General features: G+C 39.5%; 1 protein-coding gene across 3 annotated transcripts in view; it reads right to left on the minus strand.

Annotated features, from left to right (window-relative positions):
• Positions 1-24,631, minus strand: part of Zc3h13 (zinc finger CCCH-type containing 13) — a 70,119-nt gene that overhangs the window by 44,142 nt on the left and 1,346 nt on the right. For 2 of the 3 annotated variants that reach the window (XM_040730194.1, XM_040730128.1), the window contains exons 2-4: positions 17,865-17,990; positions 17,078-17,187; positions 15,576-15,687 (exon numbers count right to left, since the gene is read on the minus strand). In XM_040730194.1, coding sequence (XP_040586128.1) covers positions 15,576-15,687; positions 17,078-17,187; positions 17,865-17,981 — 339 coding nt within the window. In that variant the 5' untranslated portion in view covers positions 17,982-17,990. The remainder of the gene's footprint in view (positions 1-15,575; positions 15,688-17,077; positions 17,188-17,864; positions 17,991-24,631) is intronic. The other variant, XM_040730171.1, reaches the window with a different exon arrangement.

A 24,631-nucleotide genomic window follows, 5' to 3' on the forward strand; every position in this document is an offset into this window, starting at 1 on the left:
CACATGTTTCTGAAAAGACAAAATTCCATATAATGATAGCACTAAATGCCAGTAAGCTGTGGGCAGCAGAGCTCATTCACTATCAGTGGGCATGCAAGACGAAAATTCAGAGAACTGTTTGGCAAAGGCAGGTTTTATTGGGAGGGGGTCTATTTTCTCCCCGCTGATCCCTGCCGTGTGTGTGTGTGTGTGTGTGTGTGTGTGTGTGTGTGTGTGTGTGTGTGTGTGAGAGAGAGAGAGAGAGAGAGAGAGAGAGAGAGAGAGAGAGAGAGAGAGAGAGAGAGAGATTTAGTGAGGACTGTATCAGGTAGCACATAGGCTCCCCTAGCCACTCCATTCTTTTGTTTTCTTAAACAGGGTCTCACTAAGTTACCTAGACAGGACATGAACTTACCACCCCCTTGCCTTACTTAGCCTTCCCAAGAAGTTTGTGTTAAAATCCTGTGTTGTCAGGCTGGGCTAAACTACTTTCATCCACTACTATAACCAAGAGCCTTCCTTCCTTTCTTTTCTTTTAATTATTTTCCACACAAATCCAGCATCAACACTCCCTGGTTTTTAACCAAAGCCCTGTGTCTACATAAAAATCAGCACAAAATATCTGCAGAGGACTACTTATAATTGTCAAAACTGGGAGACAATCAGGACACCTCCACTGAACAAATGGTTAAATAGACTGTGGACATCAGTAATGATGGTTCACAGATAGTCACAGCTGCCACTCTGGTGGGTACTGACTGGCAGAAAGGCCACACAGCTCAAGTGAGACACAGCAGTCAGGTAGTCAAGTTTCATGTACACATTACATGAAATACAAATAAATTTCATATTGAGACAGAGCTGCCATCACCAAAATAGGTCATTATGTATAAGCAACTATCCTAAAATCTGGGGGGGACCCTAAAATTTGAGACATTTCTGGTTGCCAGCACTTTCAGATAAATCATATTCAACCTTTATCCCCAAAATGTGGAGACTGAGAAATAGAGAAGAGACTGACAAGGGATAGGGGTGATGGAAGAGATATGCATAGAGCTCACAGAAAAATCACATTTAAGGTATATAAGGATCCCTAAACTTCACAAAAGAAACATAAAAACTAACCCAACACACCATCAGTTCCCCTATCTTGCTGGAGAAACAATTATGCCAATACACACCAAAAAAGCAAAGGCAAACAAACAGGTACCGCACACACCAGCAACAACACAACACTGCCCAGCCTCATCAGCCTTTACCCTCTGGCATAGCAGCCCTATTTCCTCAGATGTGTCTTGCTCTAAGACACAGTAAAAAAATGTAACAAGTACAACAGGAGCAACATTGAAATAACCTAAATCCCCATGCACGGAAGACATGGTCTAGTCAAACAATGAAACACCACGTAACTAGGAAATAGTCTAAGAAATCTCTCCACATATAGCTATGGAATAATCACCTGTATCACTATGGAATAATCACCTGTAAGAAAAAGCTTAAAAAGTCATGTGAAACATAAGATCACCTTTCATATATAAAAACATTACACACAAATTTATGTGCATTTACACTTGTCTATCAACATATGCATTTAACATGTTTTTAACATATGTAAACACCATCACCCCAAGTGCACATATATACAGATAAAAGCAGAAGGAAAAATAAATGTGGTCTATGAGGAACAAGGCAGAGCAAACAAAAGATGGAAGCCACACTTTTTAAATGTAAACTGTTTTGAAATCACATTTTGTATAGTTACAAAATCAAAAAGAAACCCCCGATACTTGAAGTAAAATGATACAGATTAATTTATGCATGTATTAATTTGGGATTTAAAATATAGTAACTAGATAAATCCCTATCAACAAGATTTAACAAATGCATTCCAAATAAGGTATATCCTAAGAACTGTTACAAAGAACTTTAACTCTCCCATTTCTATGACGAAGTCTAAGAAAAAAAAAAAACCGAACACTGAAGTTTACTCTGGCTCACAGTTCGAAGGCACAACTCACAATGGCAAGGAAGGAACAGAGATCCGACCAGAAACGGAGACCAGACAGGAAGCAAGGACGGGCTTGAACCCAATAGGCCCACCCTCGGTGACCCACTTCCTCCTGTGAAGCGCTACCGCCCAGCTCCCCATCCGGGGCGTGTCCAACTTGCCGGATACAGGCACAATACAAAATCATAGTAAACATATTACCGCCCCGCCCCCCAGGCAGTGCCGCTTGCTCGTAATAGCAGCACTGCATAGGCTGAGGAAGAGCTCAAGGTAGCCTGGCCTACTCAAGAACAGGCTTGGCCTCCACCCCACCATAAACTTAATAAAACATTGTACAAGGGTTTTTGTTTGCTTGTTTGTTTTTAAATTCAATTGCCTGGCTCTGGAATGAACTTTGTAAATGTTAAAGTGAGCTGCAATGTCAAAAGGCCAAACAACCTACAATCGAACAAAACTACTCCCAGCTGAGGACCAAACTTCTAAACACACCAGCCTGTACAGGAAAGTTTACATGCAATGTAACATCTTGCTAGTAATAATATCACCTGAACGTAATATAAAATATGTAATAATGTAAAGAGTGACTAGAATTTTCTGCACAAGAAAGCAATACAATTGTAAAAGCCCTAAAGTCCCAAATGTGAATGACTAGAACTTGTCTGTTTTTAAGAGAAAATACATACACACTTCCTGATCATGTTTAGTGAAAAGAGGCCTTAAAAACCAAGACTAATCTAACAGCAGTAGTAAGCCTCTAAGAACACGTGTGCAATGTGCTGGACACATTAATGGAAGCAAAGGAACTACCAGAGAATGCTGAGGAAGGATGTGTCAAAACAACAGGCTAGATGACAAGGAGAGCCACACACTGGGAAAAAACATTTGCAATACAATACACATATTTTATAAAGGTCTGGTATCCAGGACCTAAGAATTACAAATGTGTATTAATTTGTGAAGAAAATACACCACAAAAACAAAGGGCCAAAAAAGTGTGCTGTGTGTGTGTGTGTGAGAGAGAGACAGACAGACAGACAGATAGACAGAGACAGAAAGAAACCAATAGAGCCCCCAACAAAATTAAAAGATATACAACATCCTTAACCCTCGAGAAATCTAAGCACTACATGCCTGCCTGCAGAGCTAAAAATGAAAAGGTTCCACAATGCTGTATGGTGGCATGAAGAGAAGCAGAAACTCACCTACTACTTACTTGGGGATGAAAATCTAACAACTTCTCTGAAAATCTGTTCAGCCGTTTCTATGGAGCTACACTGTGCATATGGCCCAGCAACTTTACAGCTAGGTACTTAGTGGAAGAAAGCACGTCCGTGTGAAGACTTAGACCCTCATTCCTCAGCTCTATTTAAATAATTGAAACTATGTATGATGAAAACCATGTTGCAATTATCCCTGTACTGTTTGTTATGAAATTTCTACCAAGTAATGTGTTTATATCTCTGCTTACCCTCTTGCTCCTCGTCTCCTCTTCTGTCTTAATCACGTTCACTTATCGGATCAATTCACCCCACAGCAACCAGCTTCCTGTTACCTTAGTCCCTCTCCACTCTTTGTACTCTTGCGTTTGCATTGTTTCATCCTTTCTAAAGCCTTCTCACTTGCATGTGCCCACTTGGTTTTTATATAGCTTGTGGCATGTGGGAAAGCAAGGTCACAAGGCTTCCTGGGGATATGGTGGGAACTGTTAAGCTTCTACCTTAAAGCTTTCCACTGCAAGAGTCCTTACTGCAGCTATGGGGCCAATCCCTCCCTTCTAGAACCAGGGTTACTCCTACCTCAGCGAGTCAGAAATGCAAAGATGAGATAGAACAGCATACAAAGGGGGAGGGAGAGGAAGACAGTTAAGGAGAATACTGTAAAACAAAGCAAGTAGTGAAGAGTGCATTCTTGAAGAAAGTTCTCCCAGACACAATGCACTCCATACTTGATTCATGATAGGACAAAATATGGCAACTAAGAGTAGGAAAAGATCTAGTGTAGTATGTGTGTGATGGCAGAATCATGCACCTAGAATAGGCTAGATGTTGGCCAATCATCTTGAACTGTACCTCCACAGTGAAACCTGAGAAAGCAATTGAAATAATAGCCAAGTTAAACTAACATGAAATATCAAGTCTTAATTGGATTCTCCATCTCAGGATAAGTAGTCAGCTTAAGAACAACAGAGAATGAAAGCAACTGACAGCTTTGGAGAGTGTAAAGGAAATATCACTCTAAGTTTCAGAAGACAAACCTCTGAACTGTTCATTGCAGGAACTAGAAATGGTCATACAAATGACAGAATTAATGAACATTTAAATTAATGCCAAAGCTGGGCATGGTGGCATTTGCGGAGTCGAGGCTAAAGCAGGAAGACTTTAAGTTTGAGGTCACTCTATTTTACAGTATCAGAGCCCATCTCAAAACAAAAGCAACTAAGAAACCCCACAAAATAAAACAAGCCGCAAATGACGAATTTTGTATTTTACCACAATAAAAAATAAAGAAAAAACAATCAACATGTAGAAGAAAAGCTAAACTACTGCCTTTGTTCATCTGTACTGAGGAACGGGTCTATGTCAACAAAAGGAACACCCAGAGAGGGTCTCTAAACAGATATTTTCCTGTTATGATGAATTACTTAACCTACTCTGAAATGTGGTTACACAGCCTCTCTTAAGGGATAGCTCTCAGAACACATTTATGCCTCTAACATTAACAAATCCTTGACTATTCTCATTGACTATAGTCAGGAGTCAATTCTGCTCTCAGTGATAACTTATTTGCTGTATTCAAATTCTGTAAAAATGCATGCCTCTGCTAGAAAACAGAACATAATTGAATTAGTGTATTTGAAGGTTCTGTGGATTCATTAAAGTATGACTAAGCCCCTCGCTGAACTTCAGGTCAACTGCATTACATTCGGTCCAGATCAAGAAGGCTGCCCTCTCTAACAGAAACATCCAAGCACCATGGCAACCTAATTCTTCACTGCTATACCAGGGAAAGGAAAATAAAGCAGGTAAAATTAAAATGTGAACATATTTCATTTAACTGAATGCATCCAAATCTGTCATTACAATATGTAATCCAGTAGAAACTGAGATTTATTTACTTTTCATTCCAAGTATCTGAAACTCAGTACACATATACATTTTATACTTACAGCTCATTTCAATTGAGATATGGCCAACAGGACCTACTCAACCCTCATCTTATGTGCCAATGCTATCTATAGCAGGACACAAGCACACAGCCCCAAGCTCCTTGAGCACAGCAGTCCTTTAAAGCTCTCCACAGTTAACTACACCATTCCCTCCCACCCTCCTTGTCTTCTCACCCTGTGCCATGCTCTCTGGCTCTGCAGGGTGTTATTTACTTTATCCACTTCACTTTGCTTGCATCTCTGACACCCGATCACATACTATGGAATTACACTCTATTTATGAAGTTGCCTCCCCACAGAATCGAGGGTAATACAGAAACCTTATAATTTAGACATATTGAAGTAAGTATCAGTGACAAAGGAGCCAATCTGTTACGCCTGAAAAATAACATGGCTATCTCAGCTCTGCCGGTGTTATTCATATGATGCTGCCCTTTCTTTTTTTTATTATTTATTTTTAAGTTTAAATTTAGATTAGAAACAAGGTTGCTTCACAAATCAGTTCCAGGTCCCTCTCCCTTTCCCTCCTCTCCTACCGTGCCCTTCCCCCAACCCCCCATTATCCCCTCATTTCCCCAGGGAGGGTAAGGCCCTCCAAGGGGGTGTCCACAGTCTGTCATTTCATCCAGGTCAGGGCCTAGACCCTCCCCCAAGAGTTCAGGGTGAGAGTGCATCTCTCATTGTTGAATGGGAGTCCAAAGGCCATGTGTATACTCGGGATGAATACTGATCTACTGCCCAAGGCTCAATAGATTACCTAGGCCTCCTCACTGACACCCCCATTCAGGGGGTCTTGATCAGTCCCATGCTGGATTCCCAGGCATCAGCCTGGGATTCAAGAGCTAACCCTTGTCAGGTCAGCTGTTTCTAGGGTTAAACCAGCCCAGTCTTAATCCCTTTGGTCATCAGTCCTCCCTCTCTGTTACTAGCTTTCTTGAGTTCAGCTCAGTGCTTAGCCTTGGGAGTCTGCCTCTTCTTCCATCAGCCACTGAATGAAGTTTCTGTTTCCCAGACTCTCTGGCCATGGGACTGTAGGCTGGCACTCCCCAAATCTATGTTTAAAATCCATATATGAGAGAATACATGCCATGTTTCTCTTTTTGTGATTGTGTTACCTCACTCAGGATGGTTTCTTCTAGTGTCATCCATTTGCCTGCAAATCTCAGGATTCCATTGTTTTTTTTTCTGCTGAATAGTACTCCATTGTGTAAATGTACCACATTTTCTCTATCCACTCTTCGGTTGAGGGACATCTAGGTTGCTTCCAAGTTCTGGCTATTACAGATGGAACAGACATCTTTGTTGTATGAATGGGCATCTTTTGGATATATGCCTAAGAGTGGAGTTGCTGGGTCTTGTGGTAGGTTTATTCCCATTTTTCTGAGGAATCTCCATACTGATTTCCAAAGTGGCTGAACCAGTTGGCACTCCAACTAGCAATGGAGGAGTGCCCCCCCTTTCACCACATCCTCTCCAGCATAAAATGTTCTTGGTGTTTTTGATTTTAGCCATTCTGACAGGAGATGGTATCTCAGAGTTGTTTTGATTTGCATTTCCCGGATGGCTAAGGATGTTGAGCACTTTCTCAAGAGCCTCTCAGCCATTTTAGACTCCTCTATTGAAAACTCTCTATTTAGTTCTGCAGCCCACTTTTTAATTGGGTCCTTTGATGTTTGATACTTGCTTCTTGAGTTCTTTGTAAATTTTGGAGATCAACCCTCTGTCAGATGTGGGATTAGTGAATATTTTTTCCCATTCTGTGGGCTGCCTTTTTGTCTTGCTGACTGTGTCCTTTGCCTTACAGAAGCTTCTCAGTTTCAGTAGGTCCCATTTATTAATTGTTGATCTCATTGTCTGTGCTACTGGTGTTATGTTCAGGAAGCTGTCTCCTGTACCAATTCGTTCAAGGGTACCACCCACTTTCTCTTCTAAGAGGTTCAGTGTGGCTGGATTTATGTTGAGGTCTTTGATCCATTTTGATTTAAGTTTTGTGCATGGCGATAAACATGGATCGATCCGCATTCTTCTACATGCCAGCCTCCAGTTATGCCAGCACCATTTGTTGAAGATGCTTTCTTTATTCCATTGTATATTTTTAGCTTCTTTGTCAAAGATCAGATGTTCGTACGTGTGTGGGTTAATACCCGGGTTTTCAATTCGATTCCATTGGTCTACCTGTCTATTTTTGTGCCAATACCAAACTGTTTTCAGGACTATAGCTCTATAATAGAGCTTGAGGTCAGGGATGGTGATGCCTCCGGACGTTGCCTTGTTGAACAGGGTTGTTTTGGCTATCCTGGGTCTTTTGTTTTTCCATACAAAATTGATTATTGTTCTTTCAAGGTCTGTGAAGAATTGAGCTGGGATTTTAATGGGGATTGCATTGAATCTGTAGATTGCTTTTGGCAGGATTGCCATTTTTACTACATTGATCCTACCTATCCAAGAGCATGGGAGATCTTTCCATTTTCTGAGAGCTTCTTTAATTTCTTTCTTTAAAGATTCAAAGTTCTTGCGATACAGGTCTTTCACTTGTTTGGTTAGCTACCCCCAAGATATTTTATGTTGTTTGTGGCAATTGTAAAGGGTGATGCTTCTCTGATTTCTTTCTCAGCCCTTTTAGCATCTGTATATAGTAGGGCTACTGATTTTCTTGAGTTGATCTTGTAGCCTGCCACTTTGCTGAAGGTGTTAATCAGCTGTAAGAGTTCCCTGGTAGAGTTCTTTGGGTCATTGATGTAAACTATCATATCATCTGCAAACAGTGAAAGTTTGACCTCTTCCTTCCCAATTTGTAACCCCCTGATCTCCTTTTGTTGTAGTATGGCAATGGCTAGAACTTCAAGTACAATGTTGAAAAGGTATGGCGAGAGTGGACAGCCTTGTTTTGTTCCTGATTTTAGAGGAACTGCATTGAGACTCTGACTATTTAGTTTGATGTTGGCTGTTAGTTTACTGTATATAGCTTTTATTATGTTTAAGTATGTTCCTGTTATCCCAGATCTCTCCAAGACCTTTATCATGAAGGGGTGTTGGATTTTGTCAAGGGCTTTTTCAGCATCTAGTGAGATGATCATGTGATTTTTGTTTTTCAGCTTGTTTATATGGTGGATTACGTTGATGGATTTTCGTATGTTGAATCATCCCTGCATCCCTGGGATGAAACCTACTTGATCGTGGTGAATGATTGTTTTGATGTGTTCTTGGATTCGATTTGCCAGTATTTTATTGAGTATTTTTGCATCAATGTTCATGAGGGATATTGGTCTGAAGTTCTCTTTCTTAGTTGTGTCTTTGTGTGGCTTGGGGATAAAGATTATTGAATCCTCATAGAAAGAATTTGGCAAAAGACCCTTCTGCTTCTATTGCGTGGAATACTTTGAGAAGAATTGGAATAAGCTGTTCTTTGAATTTCTGGTAGAATTCTGCACTGAGGCCATCTGGACCTGGGCCTTTTTTGGTTAGGCTTTTGATGACTGCTTTTATTTCCATAGGGATTATAGGTCTATTTTAATTGCTTATCTGTTCTTGATTTAATTTTGGCAAGTGATAGCTATCCAGGAAGTCGTTCATTTCCTTTAAATTTTCGAATTTTGTGGAGTACAGGTTTTCAAAGTATGACCTGATGATTCTCTGAATTCCCTCAGAGTCCGTTGTTATGTCCCCCTTTTCATTTCTGATTTTGTTATTTTGCATGTTCACTCTCTGCTGTTTGGTAAGTTTAGACAAAGGTTTGTCTATCTTGTTGATTTTCTCAAAGAACCAACTCTTCGTTGCATTGATTCTTTGTATTGTTTTCCTAGTTTCTACTTTATTGATTTCAGCCCTCAATTTGATTATTTCCTGGCGTCTACTCCTCCTGGGGGAGTTTTCTTCTTTGTGTTCTAGAGCTTTCAGCTGTGCTGTTAATTTTCTAGTATAACTGTTCTCCTGTTTCTTCATGTGAGCATTTAGCGCTATGAACTTCCCCCGTAGCACTGCTTTCAAAGTGTCCCATAGGTTTGGGTATGTTGTGTCTTCATTCTCATTGAATTCGAGGAAGTCTTTAATTTCATTTTTTATTTCTTCTTTGACCCAGGAATGGTGCAGTTGAGCATTATTCAATTTCCATGAGTTTGTAGGTTCTCTGCAATTTGTGTTGTTGTTGAATTCTAATTTTAAAGCATGGTGGTCTGATAAGATGCATGGAGTTATTCCAAATTTTTTGTAGCTGCTGAGGTTGGATATGTTGCCAAGTATGTGGTCGAGTTTTGAGAAAGTTCCATGTGGTGGTGAGAAGAAGGTATATTCTTTTTTATGTGGATGAAATGTTCTATAGATGTCTGTTAAACCCAGTTGGGTCATTACTTCTATTAGTCCCTTTGCTTCTTTGTTGAGTTTCTGTCTGTTATTCCTGTCTAGTGGTGAAAGTGGTGTGTTGAAATCTCCCACTATAAGTGTGTGGTCCTTTATATGTGATTTAAGTTTTAGTAATGTTTCTTTTACGAGTGTGGATGCCTTTGTATTTGGGGCATAGATGTTCAGGATAGACACTTCATCTTGGTGGATATCGCCTGTGATGAGTATGTAATGACCTCCTTCATCTCTTTTGATTGATTTTATTTTAAAGTCTAATTTGTTAGATATTAGGATTGCTACCCCTGCTTGTTTCTTGGGTCCATTTGATTGGAAATTTTTTTCCCAACCTTTAACTCTCAGGTAATGTCTGTCTTTGAGGGTGAGGTGTGTTTCTTGTATGCAGCAGAAGGATGGGTTCTGTCTTCAAATCTGCTAGCCTGTGTCTTTTTATGGGTGAGTTAAGGCCATTAATGTTGAGGGATATTAACGACTATTGATTGCTCATCCTTCTTTGATTTGGAATGGTTGGTGGTGGTGGAATTATGTGTGGAATTTCACCCCTTTGTTCTTTTGGCTGTTGTTAGAGAGGGATTTTCTAATGCCTATGTTTTTCTGGGTGTAGTTAACTTCCTTGGAGTTTTCCTTCCAAAACTTTTTGTAGGGCTGGGTTAGTGGATATGTATTGCTTGAATCTAGTTTTGTCATGGAATATCTCGTTTTCTCCATCTATAGTGATTGAGAGCTTGCGGGGTATAGTAATCTGGGCTGGCATCCATGGTCTCTTCGTGTTGGTAGAATATCTATCCAGGACCTTCTGGCTTTCAGAGTTTCCATGGAGAAGTCAGGTGTAATTCTGATAGGTCTGCCTTTATATGTTACTTGGCCTTTTTCCTTATTGCTCTTAATATTCTTTCTTTATCCTGTATATTTGGGGTCTTGATTATTATGTGGCGAGGGGACTTTTTTTGTGATCCACTCTATTTGGTGTTCTGTAAGCTTCTTGTACGTTCATTGGCATGTTGTTAAGAGAAGCTTTTTCTTTGAGAGAAGCTTTTTCTTTGCTAGCCGCTTGGGTTTACCACCTGCCAGTCGCCTGGGCTCTGCCACGTTGTAGTCCCCAAATAACACACAACATGCTGTATTAATTATAAAGCTGTTGGCCTTGCTTGTCTTTTACTGGCTAGCTCTGCTTTAAGTAATTACCCCATAATTGTTAATCTAAGTATGTCTCCTACCGGAGAATAGTTCCGGGCTCCTACCCCATGGCGTTACATGGTGACTCTCTTGTGTTTCTCCTTCCCAGAATCCTCCTGGACTCCTAGTCCCACCTATCTAGATTTCTATTGGCTCAACAGTACTTTATTGACAAATGTACAGGACTTCCCCCATCAGCATGTCTTTCTTAAGATTGGGAAAGTTTTCTTCTATGATTTTGTTGAATATGTTTTCTGCCCCTTTGAGGTGGTTTTCTTCTCCTTCTTCTATACCTATTATTCTTAGGTTTGGTCTTTTCATGGTATCCCATATTTCCTGGATGTTTTATGTTAAGGATTTGTTGGACTTAAGATTTTCTTTGGTTGATGAATCCAATTCTCCTAGTGTATCTTCAACACCTGAGATTCTCTCTTCCATCTCTTCTATTCTGTTGGTAATGCTTGTATTGGTAGTACCTGACCGTTTGCCCAGCTTTTCTATTTCCTGCCTTTCTTCAGATTGTGTTTTTTTTTTTTATTGTCTCTATTTCAGTTTTCAACCCTTACACTGTTTGCATTGTTTCTTGCAATTTTCGGTTTATCTTTTCTTCCATTTGTTGCCTTTTATGAATTTTTTTGGTTTGTTCTTTCTTCCATTTCTTGCATCTTTTGGTATGCTTTTTCTTCCAGTTCTTGTATTTTTTGGTTTGTTTTTTCTTCCATTTCCTGCCTTTTTTGGTTTTGTTTCTTCTTCCATTTCTTTCATTTTTTGCTTTGTTTTTTCTTCCATTTCTTGCAGTTTTTGCTTTGTTTCTTCTTCCATTTCCTGCCTTTTTTGGTTTGTTTCTTCTTCCATTTCTTGATGCTGCCCTTTCTTAAAACCAGTCTGATCTCCGACAGGGAGCCACTGTGAAGATCAGCACCACAAGTTGATGGGGACGTCAAAGATGAAAGAACCTGTTCATCCGCACGCAAAACACCCAAATACGCACAAACCTGAAATTCTACCAAATTAAAGTTTACTTAAACAGTGAATTCTCTAAGCTTTGAAATACTTATTAATTCATCCCTTAGGTAAATATGAAGCTTAGTGTCTTTGAGGACATCCTCATCCGTGGAAAGCAGGAATCAAACTTTGTTTTTCTTTTAAGGTTTCCTCATTTTATGTGAATAAGTGTTTTGCCTGGATGTATATCTGTACATCACTTGCATGCCTGGTGCTCTCACAGGCCAGAAGAGGGCATCCAATCCTTTGAGACAGGAGTTACAGACATTGGTGAGCATCTTGAGGTTGCTGAGAATTGTACTCAGGTCCTCTGGAAGAGCAGCCAATGCTCTTAGCTGCCAAGCCATGTCTCTTGTTCCAGACTTAAAATTTCTTAACAGCCAACTTTGCTACCTAAAAGCATATAAGCCTTTATAACAGTATTTACATTTAGATGTATGTTAACAACATACATCAATGCTCACACCTAATTTCTGGTAAGAGACTAAAGTCGATTTAGAGAACAGAAAAGCCATTTTAATCATTATATTTTTATATTAATGAGTCAGCATAAAATGGCCAATCTACCCCTTTATCACAACATACCAACAAAGTCAATTCCTAATAGGCAAGGAAACTGATAGTAGAGTTTAGCTAACAATACCTAAAGGTACTGTATGCACATTGTAAATCCTTGTACCTTATACTAATTACAGTCCATCTACCCAATGCATGTCATGTGAACTCATAAGAGCTGACTTAAGTTTTAAGGATCAGATGCATATATGCAGGCGCACATGAACACATGTGTGCACAGACACAGACACAGAGACACACACACATACACACACACACACACACACACACACACACACACAGAGGGGGAGGTTCAGAACTCATTTCTTTAATATTTTAGAACATTTTACTCTTGATATTATTTACATATTTTAGAGTATTTACCAGTTGTGGTGGTACCTTTATTTTTATTTTTTTAAGATTTTATCATGTATACATTGTTCTGCCTGCATGTATGCCTGCACCCCAGAAGAGGGCACCAGATCTCATTACAGATGGTTGTAAGCCACCATGTGGTTGCCGGCAATTGAATTCAGGACCTCTGGAAGAGCAGCCTTCCAGAGCAGCAGTACTCTTAACCTCTGAGCCATCTCTCCAGACCTATTATTTACATTTTATATGAAATATATACAACAGTCACAAATCTTTACAACTCTGTATAATCAAAGTTTGTCAAATGACTCCCAAAGAGAAAGCAACATTAAATTAAACAAACAGGTAAGCTGAATTTCATAAAAATAAAAAACATTTGATTTTTAAAGAACACGATCAAGAATTTGAAGACAAGGGGCTAGGGAGATGGTTCATACAGTGCTTAATGGACAAGCATAAAAACATAAATTCTAATCTCTAGCAGCCAAGAAAATACTGGGCACAGTGGCATGCAATTGTAATCCAGTACCGGAAACCAGAGAGAGGTAGGTGGATCCCAGGGGCTCAATGGCCAACCAGTCAAGCTAAAATGGTGAGCTCTGGGTTCAGTGAGAAACCCTGTCTCAAAACCAGGGTGTAGAAATGCCATGCAGCACTAACTAAGTGGACTTAGTAGGGTTACAAAAAGACCACAAGAAGTTGGGAAGGGAAGGTTATGTGGAAAGTGGGTAGATATAGAAGAGGAGCTGGTGGAGGAGGTCTGATTAAAGCACAGACACGTGTGAAAGAAAGTTTAAACAGTTTTTTAAACTGTGTTTGTTTGTTTTTTAAATATAGTGGAGAATGACAGAGGAAGAAACCCAATCTCAATCTCTGGCTTCCACACATGCCCACATGAGTACGTACACAGTTATGCGCGAGCACACGCGCGCGCATAAACACACACACACACACACACACACACACACACACACACACACAGACAGCTGTGTCTGATACTGACAGCCAATGTAGTAGCAACTGCTGGAGAGGCTCAGGCAAGATCACCTGAGCCAAGGAGCCTGGTGTAAGCACAGGCCAGGCCACATAATAAGACACTGTCCCGACTTAGAAAAAAAAAAAAAAGGAATGACAATGCACAGAATGGTAGAAAATTTGTTTTAGGCACCTTAAAAATGAAAGCAAATATAGGAATTGTATGCTAATTCTAGTAAGTTTTCTTCAACTTATTTCAGAATTAAAATAACTAAAGAAATAAAACCAAAATTTTAGGATCAGTGATCACATTTCTTGCTATTTTTAACTTAAAAGAAATTATACAGATTTGTATTAAACACTGGTAAAGCAAAATAATTCATCCTAGAAATTTGATGATATATAAATATAACTATTTCACATTATTACTAACTAAAAAAATGGGAAATTTGAAACTTCAAAGAATATATTTTACCTGTACTCAGAATATAAAGAACTCTTACAACTCAATAAAGACAGCCCAATTTTAAAAATGGGCAGAGTATCTGCAAATATCATGTACACAATGTTTAACATCCTTAGCTATTAGGGAGACACAAGGTTAAACCACAATTACATAAGGAGCTGGAAAAAAAATATGGGGAAATCAGAACCTTCATATCCTACTGTCTAGAAGTAAAAAGGATGCAACTGCCATCTGATAGTCTAGCATAGTAGTTCTCAATCTGTGGGTTGATTAGATTATTTATATTACAACTCTAACAGTTATGAAGGGGCAATAAAATAATTGAATGGCTAGGCATCAGCACAGCATGAGGAACTGTGTTAAAGGGCCACAGCATTAGGAAGGCTGAGAAAGCCTTTTTCACACTGGCTGCTAATACTGACCTGGAAACACATCTCTGGGCTTTCTGTGAGGGAGTTTCTAAGCTGGCCAGCTGAAGTGGGGGACTCCATCCTATGGACTAGGGTCCTGAACTGAATGACAAGGAAGGGGCATAGCCCAGCACTCACTGTTCTCTGCCTGCTGGCTGTGGATACAAAAGGCCTGTGCTCCCACCTCCACACACCCCTGCCACAATGCACACTGACCTCTCAAACTCTGAGCCAAAATAAACCCTTCCTTCAGTTGTTTCTGTCACACTAACAGGAAAGTAACTAAGAGACCACATATTCAGCAATTCTGTTTCCCAGGATTAAGTCAGGAAAAATGAACTCACATGCTAACCAAAAACTTGTACGAGAATGTTCTCATTCACATTGGGGAGGGGGTCGGGTGGAAAGAGCCCAAATAGTCACAAGTGAAGAAACAATATATGGAAAACTAATACACAAAGACAAGAGAGTAACGCATCTTAATAACTTTCCATAAAAACTAGGTGAAAGAAACTAGTCACAAGAGGTGACACATTGTATAAGGGCAAAGGGTAGACAGTTTATAAAACAAGAATCCATAACTGCCTAGGGTTCATGGTCAGTGGGACAACAGGAATGACTGCCAGAAGACATGAAGTTCCCTTACAGAGGGATGAAAACTGCCCACAGGAAAAGCCACGCAATTGTATACATTCTTAAAAACTAAGGCAGCTACCTGAACTCTGAAACTATATACTGCATGGAGGTACTCATCAGTTACAGGAGGATACAAAACATTCAGCCTGAACTCTTCTGGTCAACCCTGTTCCTTTTAAGTACTCAGAAGAATGGACACTTTTCCCTATCCCTTAAATTACATTTATTCCGAGACCAGCCTGGTCTATAAAGCAAGTTCCAGGACAGCCAGAACTACACAGAGAAATCTGTCTGGAAAAAAAATAAAATAAAACAAAACAAACCCAAAAAATTTGCATTTATTCACACAGGACATTGTAATATGTCATTATAGATTTACCATATATTTAGCATACCGCTTAATATTTAAAAGGAAAATTGTCCACTAAATGACTACTGGGATTTAAGTGGGTTTGTAAATTTCACGCCTACCCTAACAGGTGAGGAGGACTCCTCTGTGTTCCGTTTCTGGGATTCAGTGTCCACATCCTGACGCTTATTCTTCATTCTTTCTCTGAGGTCACCTGTAGGTCTTTCCGGTGACCTTTGATACAAAACAATAAATAATGATGTTTTATAAGAATAATATAAATAACTTCATAAATACTAATGTAATTTAGCAGTTTGAGCTACTTCCTGTTCACCACATAAATATAGCAGCCACATTATAGATGAAGGGTAATAATAGAAATGTTAAGTTATAAAGTAGCAAAAATATTCCAGAGGCAATAGCATTCCCATCCACATATACATGTAATTGTATATATTACCAATTAAGAAAATATTTCATACACCTTAAAAATGAAAGACAATGGCCATCAAGACAAAGCAATCAGCATGCACAATTTCAGGACTAGGTAAATTCTGTTTACTGATTAAATTATTTCTGTAAGAAATATTGTTATCTATTGCCTTTAAGAGTATTACAAAATCATCATAAAGGGACAAAGGAATACTAAAAAGATCTTTGTTATGCAAATTCAGTTTAAGTCAAGTTAAAGACAAAATTATGTTCTGCATAGGCAATGTTTACCCACAATAAACACACTTAAAATTATTTGTTTGCTTGATGTGTTATGGGTGTTTTGTCTGCAAGTGTATCTGTACACCATGTGCATACCTAGTGCCTGGATCCCCTGAGACAGAGCTACAGATGGTTGGTACACACCACGTGGGTGATGGGAACTAAACCCAGGTCTTCTAGAAGAGCAGTCAGGGCTCTTAACCACTGGTCTATTGTTCCAGCCTCTAAACACATTTATATTAACACAGTGGTCTAACAGGTTTGGCAAGTAGATTCTACAACACTGCTTGCAGAAGATACAAATTTAAAATGCCTTTAAAAAATTACAATCAAACCTTATTAAATTTTGCTGCATTAAGAATGAGTAGTCTAGCCGGGCGTTGGTGGCGCACGCCTTTAATCCCAGCACTCGGGAGGCAGAGGCAGGTGGATCTTTGTGAGTTCGAGACCAGCCTGGACTACCAAGCGAGTTCCAGGACAACCTCCAAAGCCACAGAGAAACCCTGTCTCGAAAAACCAAAAAAAAAAAAAAGAATGAGTAGTCTAACTTTACTAAAAGTAAATTCTCACACCTCCAAGTTCTGCTTAAGCAGATATTTAATACAAAATTGGGGTAGTATAAAATAGGGAACGTTTTAGGGACTGTTCATCGCCAGACTCAGTCTCCTTACAGGTGTGCACTGATTTGAATATACATTTTGAAAAAAATCTTTTATCAAGGCATGCAAACATGTATACTTTAAAGATAACATTTTATTAATCTTAAAAGTAACAACTAAAAGATCTTGACTGTTAAGACTACCCCAAAACAGAAAATCTGACCAGACATATGGTTCAATTTCAGATTTCTACACCCAGTTGCAAGAGTTAATTTTTAATACTATAGAAAATGCTTGAATTCTTGGTTTACCTTCTGTAACTGCTGCTGTAACCTTTCCCACGAGGTGAAGGGCCATGCACAAAACGACAAGTGTTTCCATAGAGGCAGCTGCCAGTCTTCAGCCAGTTACGGCACTGTGTCTAGGAGGCAGACATTACTACGTGAATGTCTAAAGGAAAGATGCTACCAGGAAAAATCAAATCAGCAACCCAAATACCAGTTAAGCACATGCTACTCCAATAATAATAATAATAATACCATAATGGAAGGATAAACCACAGGAAAGTGTGTGTGGGGAGGTGGGGGTGTTCCTGCAATGGGGCATGGATAGGGTCAAAATACACTGTCTTAATAGAACAAACAAAAACATTACATAACAATGAGAAGTTTGCAAACCTTAACCCCTCTTTCATTTCTATTCTAAAGTTAAATTTGCTAAACCAACCCCACGTCAAAACAATCCATTTTCCTTTATAATAGCAATTAGTATTTCAATAACTGTATTTCAAGCCGGATGTTGGTGGCACATGCCTTAGGTTCCAGCACTGGGGTGGCAGAGGCGGGTGGATCTCTGTGAGTTCAAGGCCAGCCTAGTCTACAGAGCAAGTTCCAGGTCAGGCTCCAAAATAATACAGAGATAATCCCTGTCTTGAAATTCTCCCTCCCCCCCAAAAATAGTATCTTAAATGTTTCCCCAGTACACAGGATCAGGGGTTGGACCTCTTCATACAGGTTAGGCTGTATGAAGGCTCTGCCAGTGAGTCACATCTTAGTCCCTTCCAATAAGCTCCCTGTGTCCACAGTAGTGACAACTCACCTCTGCAGTGCTGCCAGTGCTGGGTCCAAGTCTCTCAAATACACTAGGTCTTCTTGACGTACTCTCAGATATGGTCTTGGTGTTTTCCACTGTGACCTTCCTCCTAATTTTTGACATTTTGAACTACTTTAACCAAAAAAAGAGAGAGTTAAAACCGTAAAATCTTGCAATTTCACACACCTGAGTCTAAAACTTAACAACCAGACAAAGCTATGGATAACACTCTAAAATTACGAGTGTTTTCTTGAGGCCAGGGCATGAGCAGGATACAAAAGAGGACACCAGTGAATATGCTGCCTGCTATGGCAAGCCTTCTAAGTCTAACAATTCTGGAATCTATGAACTGGACCTGTACCTCCTCTGTACTGGACACTGTACAATTGTTACTTTGTGAATTATAAAAACTATTGTAAAATTTGGTAGCCCTATCCTTTAGGGGGAAGACTGCTAGCCTAACAATTGGTTAACTAAAAACATATGTAAGTCAAAGAACATGGGAAATAAAAGCAGGTGAAATCTTAACTGCAAGTAGAAACAGCTGTTTATACTGTTTAAGTGGCTACAGAAGTACTGCTTCAAATGGGAATGGAAATGTCTGGGTGTGGTGCTGCATGTCAGTAATCCCACCCTCGGGAAGCTGAGGCAGGAGGATCTCCAGTTCACAGCATGGCCACGTCCAGAAGAAAATCAAAAGTAAAACAAAAAACAAGCCGAGCGTTGGTGGCCCACGCCTTTAATCCCAGCACTGGGAGGCAGAGGCAGGCAGATCTTTGTGAGTTCAAGGCCAGCCTGGTCTACAGAGCGAGTTCCAGGACAGCCTCCAAGACAATACAGAGAAACCCTGTCTCGAAAAACCAAAAACAAACAACAGTATGGAAGAAAAGTGGGTGCTAGTTAAATATTCTTTGCTGGGGAGGTCACGGAAAGGCAATCTGATCAAGAAAGTTAACTTTTCAGTAATACCAAAAACAAAACTTTCCAAATATTTCTATAATGGAATACAAGACAAAGGTGCTAAAAGTAAGGAATGGGTTGCTATTAACAACAAGAAAAATTACAAAAGTATGTAAAAAGCTAAACAAAGCATTAAAAATAAGACTATAATCAGAAAGCTAATCCAATTATTGAATTGAAAGTAAAAATTCAGATGACAGCACATGTTAGGAAACAAATTCTAGACCAAGTAATAACTGATACTGATCTACTAAAAGAAAGAAAACAGTCTCATGCAAGGAAATCTTGTCAAATCATTAGAAAGAGCCATGGCAACTAAAACCAGTAAGTTCTGCTTGGTATACACTAGCCTCTCCCTCCCTCTCTCTCTCTCTCTGTCTCTGTCTCTCTCTCTGTCTCTCTCTGTCTCTCTGTCTCTCTCTGTCTGTCTCTGTCTGTCTGTCTCTGTCTGTCTGTCTGTCTCTCTGTCTCTCTCTCTCTCTCTCTGTGTGTGTGTGTGTGTGTGTGTGTGTGTGTGTGTGTGTGTGTGTGTTTTAGCCTCAAATTCAATATACAGTAGAGGACAATCTTTAACTTCCCATCCTCCTGCCTCTGTTCTGCCATTCACTACCCAGGGACTGAATACAGGGCTTCCCTACATTCTCTACTAACTGAGCTACATCCCCAGCAACTTGAACCAGTCTTTATAAAGATCACAGGTGCTCTTTAATATGATTTCAAATAAACATATATTACTGGACGTGAAATCACATCAGCATCAGCTGGGTTTGTGACAGGGCATGCCTGCCATTATAGCACTAAGAAGGCTAAGGCAAGAGCACTGCTTTGAGTTCAAGGCCAGCCTGGAATAAATAGTAAAATCTTGTTTTAAAAACAGCAACAACAAAAAAGGAAAAATATTCTGGAATAGAAAAATCAAAGACAAAAATTCAATGTGATTATAAAATATTCCATTTAATTAGTTCATTCAGGTCACATTCTGACAAAGAATCAAAGAGTAAGAACAAAGTTTGGCAAGCAAAAAAGATGGCAAATCAAGAAGAGGAAGCCATAAAATGATACATCAAGGTGGATTAAATTGGGAAGTTTATATTAACTCTTTAACATAAAATGTAACCATTTTTTTAATACAACAGAAGTTGGGAAGTAACTCAGAAGTGATAAGATGCTTTACAACAGTGTAGAATGTCACATAGGTGAGCAAAATCAGTTGTATTAGTCATTCTCCAAGAAAAGAGAAAAAATAAGCCAAACATATTAGCATTAACATAGTGTGTATCTTTAATTTTTCTTGAACTCATTCTCAGTCCAAGAGTAAATATGCAGGGGAAGATACTGCAAAGCTGTATCATGTTCCAGTTGATTACAGAAAGGAACAGAAAACTTAGAGAGGTGGTGCAGAAAAAGATCTAGGAAACAAGAGCTTTGATTAACTGAGAAAAACACCCAGCAATATACAATTTCTATCTATGTAGAAGGTAATAGGAAGTAAATGTATGTTAGCCAGGTGTGGTGGCTCACACCTTTAACCCTAGCACTTGGGAGGCAGAAGTAGGTCTGGTCTACAGAGTGTGTTTTGGGACAGCCAGGAGTTATACAGAGAAACCCTGTCTCGAAAACCTGGAGTAGGGGAGAGGGAAATGGATAGAAAAGTTTGAAGTTAAAAATGCATCTTAAAGTTCCATTATATTTATTATCAATCAATATATGAGGACAGATCATGACTCTCAACCGTTTGATAAAACTGGACAGAGTCTGAGTTCCCGATGAACTTGCTATTCAGAACCTAAAGAATGCAAATTTTTTTCCTCATAAGTAGATGGTCCCAGCCTACAATACTACCTCCAGAAAACTCACTTTCGAACTTTACATTTTCCCCTCCATCATCACTATCAGTGCAAATAGGTTAGTTCTGTCCCCAACATTCTTACCCTCAATGTGACTCTACTTCCAATTTCCCTTCCTGCCAAAAAAAAAATAATAACATTCCACCAATACAAGAAGCTATTTGTGATGGCTATTCTTGGTTGTTAACTTGACTACATCTGGAATTAACTAAAACCTAAGGAGCTAATACACCTGTGATGGACTTTAATTGATTGAATTATATGAAGTTGAAAGACCCATCCTAAATCCAGATGTTTTGAAGTGGGAAGATCCACTCTTGCTTCTCTGGAAACAGATCCTACTTCTTCAGGATTCCAATGTATACTGAAGACCAGCTGAGACATCCAGCCCTGTGGTCTGAACTGGATTCTCAGACTTTCTGCTGGGAGACAGCCATTACTGGCTAAGCTGGACACAGCCTGTGAATCACTCTAATAAATCACACATATATATGCATACATATACACACATGTGGTACACATATATCACATACACATATAATATATATTCATTCTATCAGTTGCTCGTCTAGAGCAGTGGTTCACAAGTTGTGGGTAGGGGCTCCCACAGTAGCAAAATTATAGTTATGAAGTAACAATGAAATAATTGAATGGCCGGGGATCACCCCACATGAGGAACCGTATTAAAGGGTTGCAGCATTAGGAAGGTTGAGAACCACCGTAGACACTATTTATGACTTCATCTCCTTTCTTGGTCCTTTAACGGATCCCAATACTCCCTTGCTCTACTTCTTCTCTACACGATGTCACCGCCATTTAGATCAGCTACTCTCCTCCCCTAACCTGTTGCTGGAATGCACAGCTTCACAGCTTCTCTCCAATCCTACATGTCTAGATCCCATTGGAATGTTACATCAAATGAAGTCAAGACTACAAATCCCGATTTATAAGCCACATTCCAGTCTTGTACTCTAACCAGTAAAAAGCTGCTCCCCATACAAACAGAAATTATTGCTTTTACAAAGAGCATGAAGAATAACTCAAGATTCATCATTCACCGGTAGGGGCTCATCAGTTAAAAGAACATGTTGCAGAGAACCATGGTTCAATTCCCAGCACACACATGGTAGCTCACGACCACCCATAACTCCAGTTCCACAGGATCCAACACCCTCCTCTGGCCTCCTAAGATACCAGGTACACAGGTAGTACGCGTGCATACATCTGGACAAAACACCCATATACATAAATCAAAAATAAAATAAACAAATTAAGAAAAAGATTCTCCTACAGGGTAATTTCCAGGAATTTTTATTTCTAGCTACCACTTAGCCTTCAAATGAAGGGGAAATACAATGAAGTAAAAGATGTATTCTCCCTTTGCCTCAGAATCGTACAATGCCGTATTTTGTCCTGAAATTACACTGTATTTTGATTGCAGGTCTAGATTACAGAGAGGACTAAAACATGAGGCACAAAAGGTAAAAACAAAATTAAAGGTCTCCATCTATCTGGGATTAATTTCCCTGCATCAGCTTCTCAGGCTCTGGTATTAGAGGCACATGCTACCACATGGTTCTGGAATGAACACCTCTGATCATCTGCTAAGATGTGGATGAGTGGCCCCATCCATCCTCCAAAAGGCTGTCAGTAAAGGCTTGGTCCTCAGGGTGGTGGTAGCAGGAGGTGCTGTGGACCGTTTAAGGGGTAAGGCATAATAAGAAGGCAAAGGGATGCTTTCATGAGGGAATTAATTGTAGAGCCTGTCTGTCCATCTCTCCCTATATCACTTCACTTCCTGGCTTGTGCCACCAACCTAAGAGGCCCAAAGCAATGGATGTAACCCTGGACATAAATCTCTAAAGCCATAAGTTGAAATTGGCTTTCCTTTCTTCATTAGCATCCTGTCTCAGATGTTTAATACATTGTCCACCTAAGAATCCCTGCTAGCAGTCCACAATACAATGTTGTCCTCAACATTAGAAGCCACTCAGTTATGATTCTTCATTAATAAACACTGTTTGCACAGAAAATAATATACTTTAAAATATATACATCAGAAAAACATTTCTTTTTCATATTAAACCATGTAATTCAAAGCCATGTAATCAACTGATATGAAAGCTCAAAAACTTCAATCCTAAATGCTGGGTTCAAAGACAGATGACTATCACAAAAGAGTAGAGTGCAGATGTGATTAAAGGACAAAACTATTAATGAGATAGATATGAATGCTTCAAAGTAGAGGAGAAATATCAGACACAAACACAGAATTGTAGATGCCAATGTCTTTCCAATCACAGAGACTGTAAACCAGTAACTTACTAGTAAACAGACTCTTGTCTAAAGATGTCCCTTCATTTGGTATTCAAATCATTCTTTGGTTTACGCTGTCATCACCTATATCATCACGTCTTTCACAAATACAAGAGTTACCAAGGCCAAATAACTATACAGTTATTTTCCTTTACCTATTCTCCTCTGGAATGCAATAAATATAGCTCCTGTCATCTCCTTTCAATTAAAAAATAAAATTCTGGGGCATTAAGTTCAAATATGAGAACTGTTCCCCTTCTTCAGGAACAATTACTCCACATTCCACACCATGAACACAGCTGAGAAAGGAGCATCTCAGAGCTGGCTCTTCTTGAATTAGTAATTACTTCCAAGGCCTGTTAAGTATTGCCAGTAAAACATGCTAATTGAGACTCCCCTTAACCTAAATGTTTGAGACCACGTGTATTTTGGACTCAAAGTTTGGAAAGTTAAATATCTTGAGGATGTGATCTAGGTTTAAGTTCAAAATTCATAATCATGTAACACTAATGACTGAATAAAATGTATTGACATATGTTACACTGTGCTTTAGTATTTTAAATTTATATTAGAGACATCAAACTGAGGTAGGTATGTGTATACATCTCCAATCCAAGCATTGACCAGGCCAGACCCTGCTACGCTTCTGAGGTCAGGTGCATTCAGGGTGGTGTGGCTGTGGACAGAGTATATACTCAAAATAAGAAGTTAATGTTCGCCGGGCCTTGGTGGCACTCGGGAGGCAGAGGTAAGTGGATCTCTGTGAGTTCGAGGCCAGCCTGGTCTACAGAGCGAGTGCCAGGACAGCCTCCAAAATAATACAGAGAAACCCTATCTCGAAAGTTAATGTTCATTTTGAATCACCAGTAAACAGAAAGCAAATAAAAAGCCTATATCCCTGGATTGAAATATTCAGGGGAAAAAAATACATCAAAGTGCAAAAACCTTTATTTACATTATTCCTAAGCAATCCAGTACAAAACTACTTATATAGTATGTACATAATACTATTCATTAGAAGTATAGAGATTATTGGAAGCACAAAATGTGCGGACATACTCAAAGATCATTTTCTAGAAGGATTTGAGTTTCTGTACATTTGGGTATCTGAGTCACCCACTATGGGTGGATGTCACTGTGTGTTTCATACAACTGCAGCCTAACAGACGGTCATACTAAAACTCAAGTTTCAGAGCACAACCGTTTTCATACAAACCTACTACATGCCTACATCAACTTGCTAAGTCTGCAGTTGAAACTGTCATCTGATACAATGAAGCCATTTCGAAGTTGTTTGGAAATCTATACATTGTATTGCAAAATACTGTTGCTTGTATTCGAGGAATGTCAAAATTACATAGCAAAACTGAACACAAAAATGACAGAGCCAAGCCGGGCGTTGGTGGCGCACGTCTTTAATCCCAGCACTTGGGAGGCAGAGGCAGGCGGATCTCTGTGAGTTCGAGGCCAGCCTGATCTACAGAGCGAGTTCCAGGACAGCCTCCAAAGCCACAGAGAAACCCTGTCTCGAAAAACCAAAAAAAAAAAAAAAAAAAAAAGACAGAGCCAGCCGGGCGTTGGTGGCGCACGCCTTTAATCCCAGCACTCGGGAGGCAGAGGCAGGCTGATCTCTGTGAGTTCGATGCCAGC

The sequence above is a fragment of the Mesocricetus auratus genome, unplaced genomic scaffold, assembly GCF_017639785.1.
Source record: "Mesocricetus auratus isolate SY011 unplaced genomic scaffold, BCM_Maur_2.0 Super-Scaffold_2245, whole genome shotgun sequence".
NCBI lineage: Eukaryota > Metazoa > Chordata > Mammalia > Rodentia > Cricetidae > Mesocricetus > Mesocricetus auratus.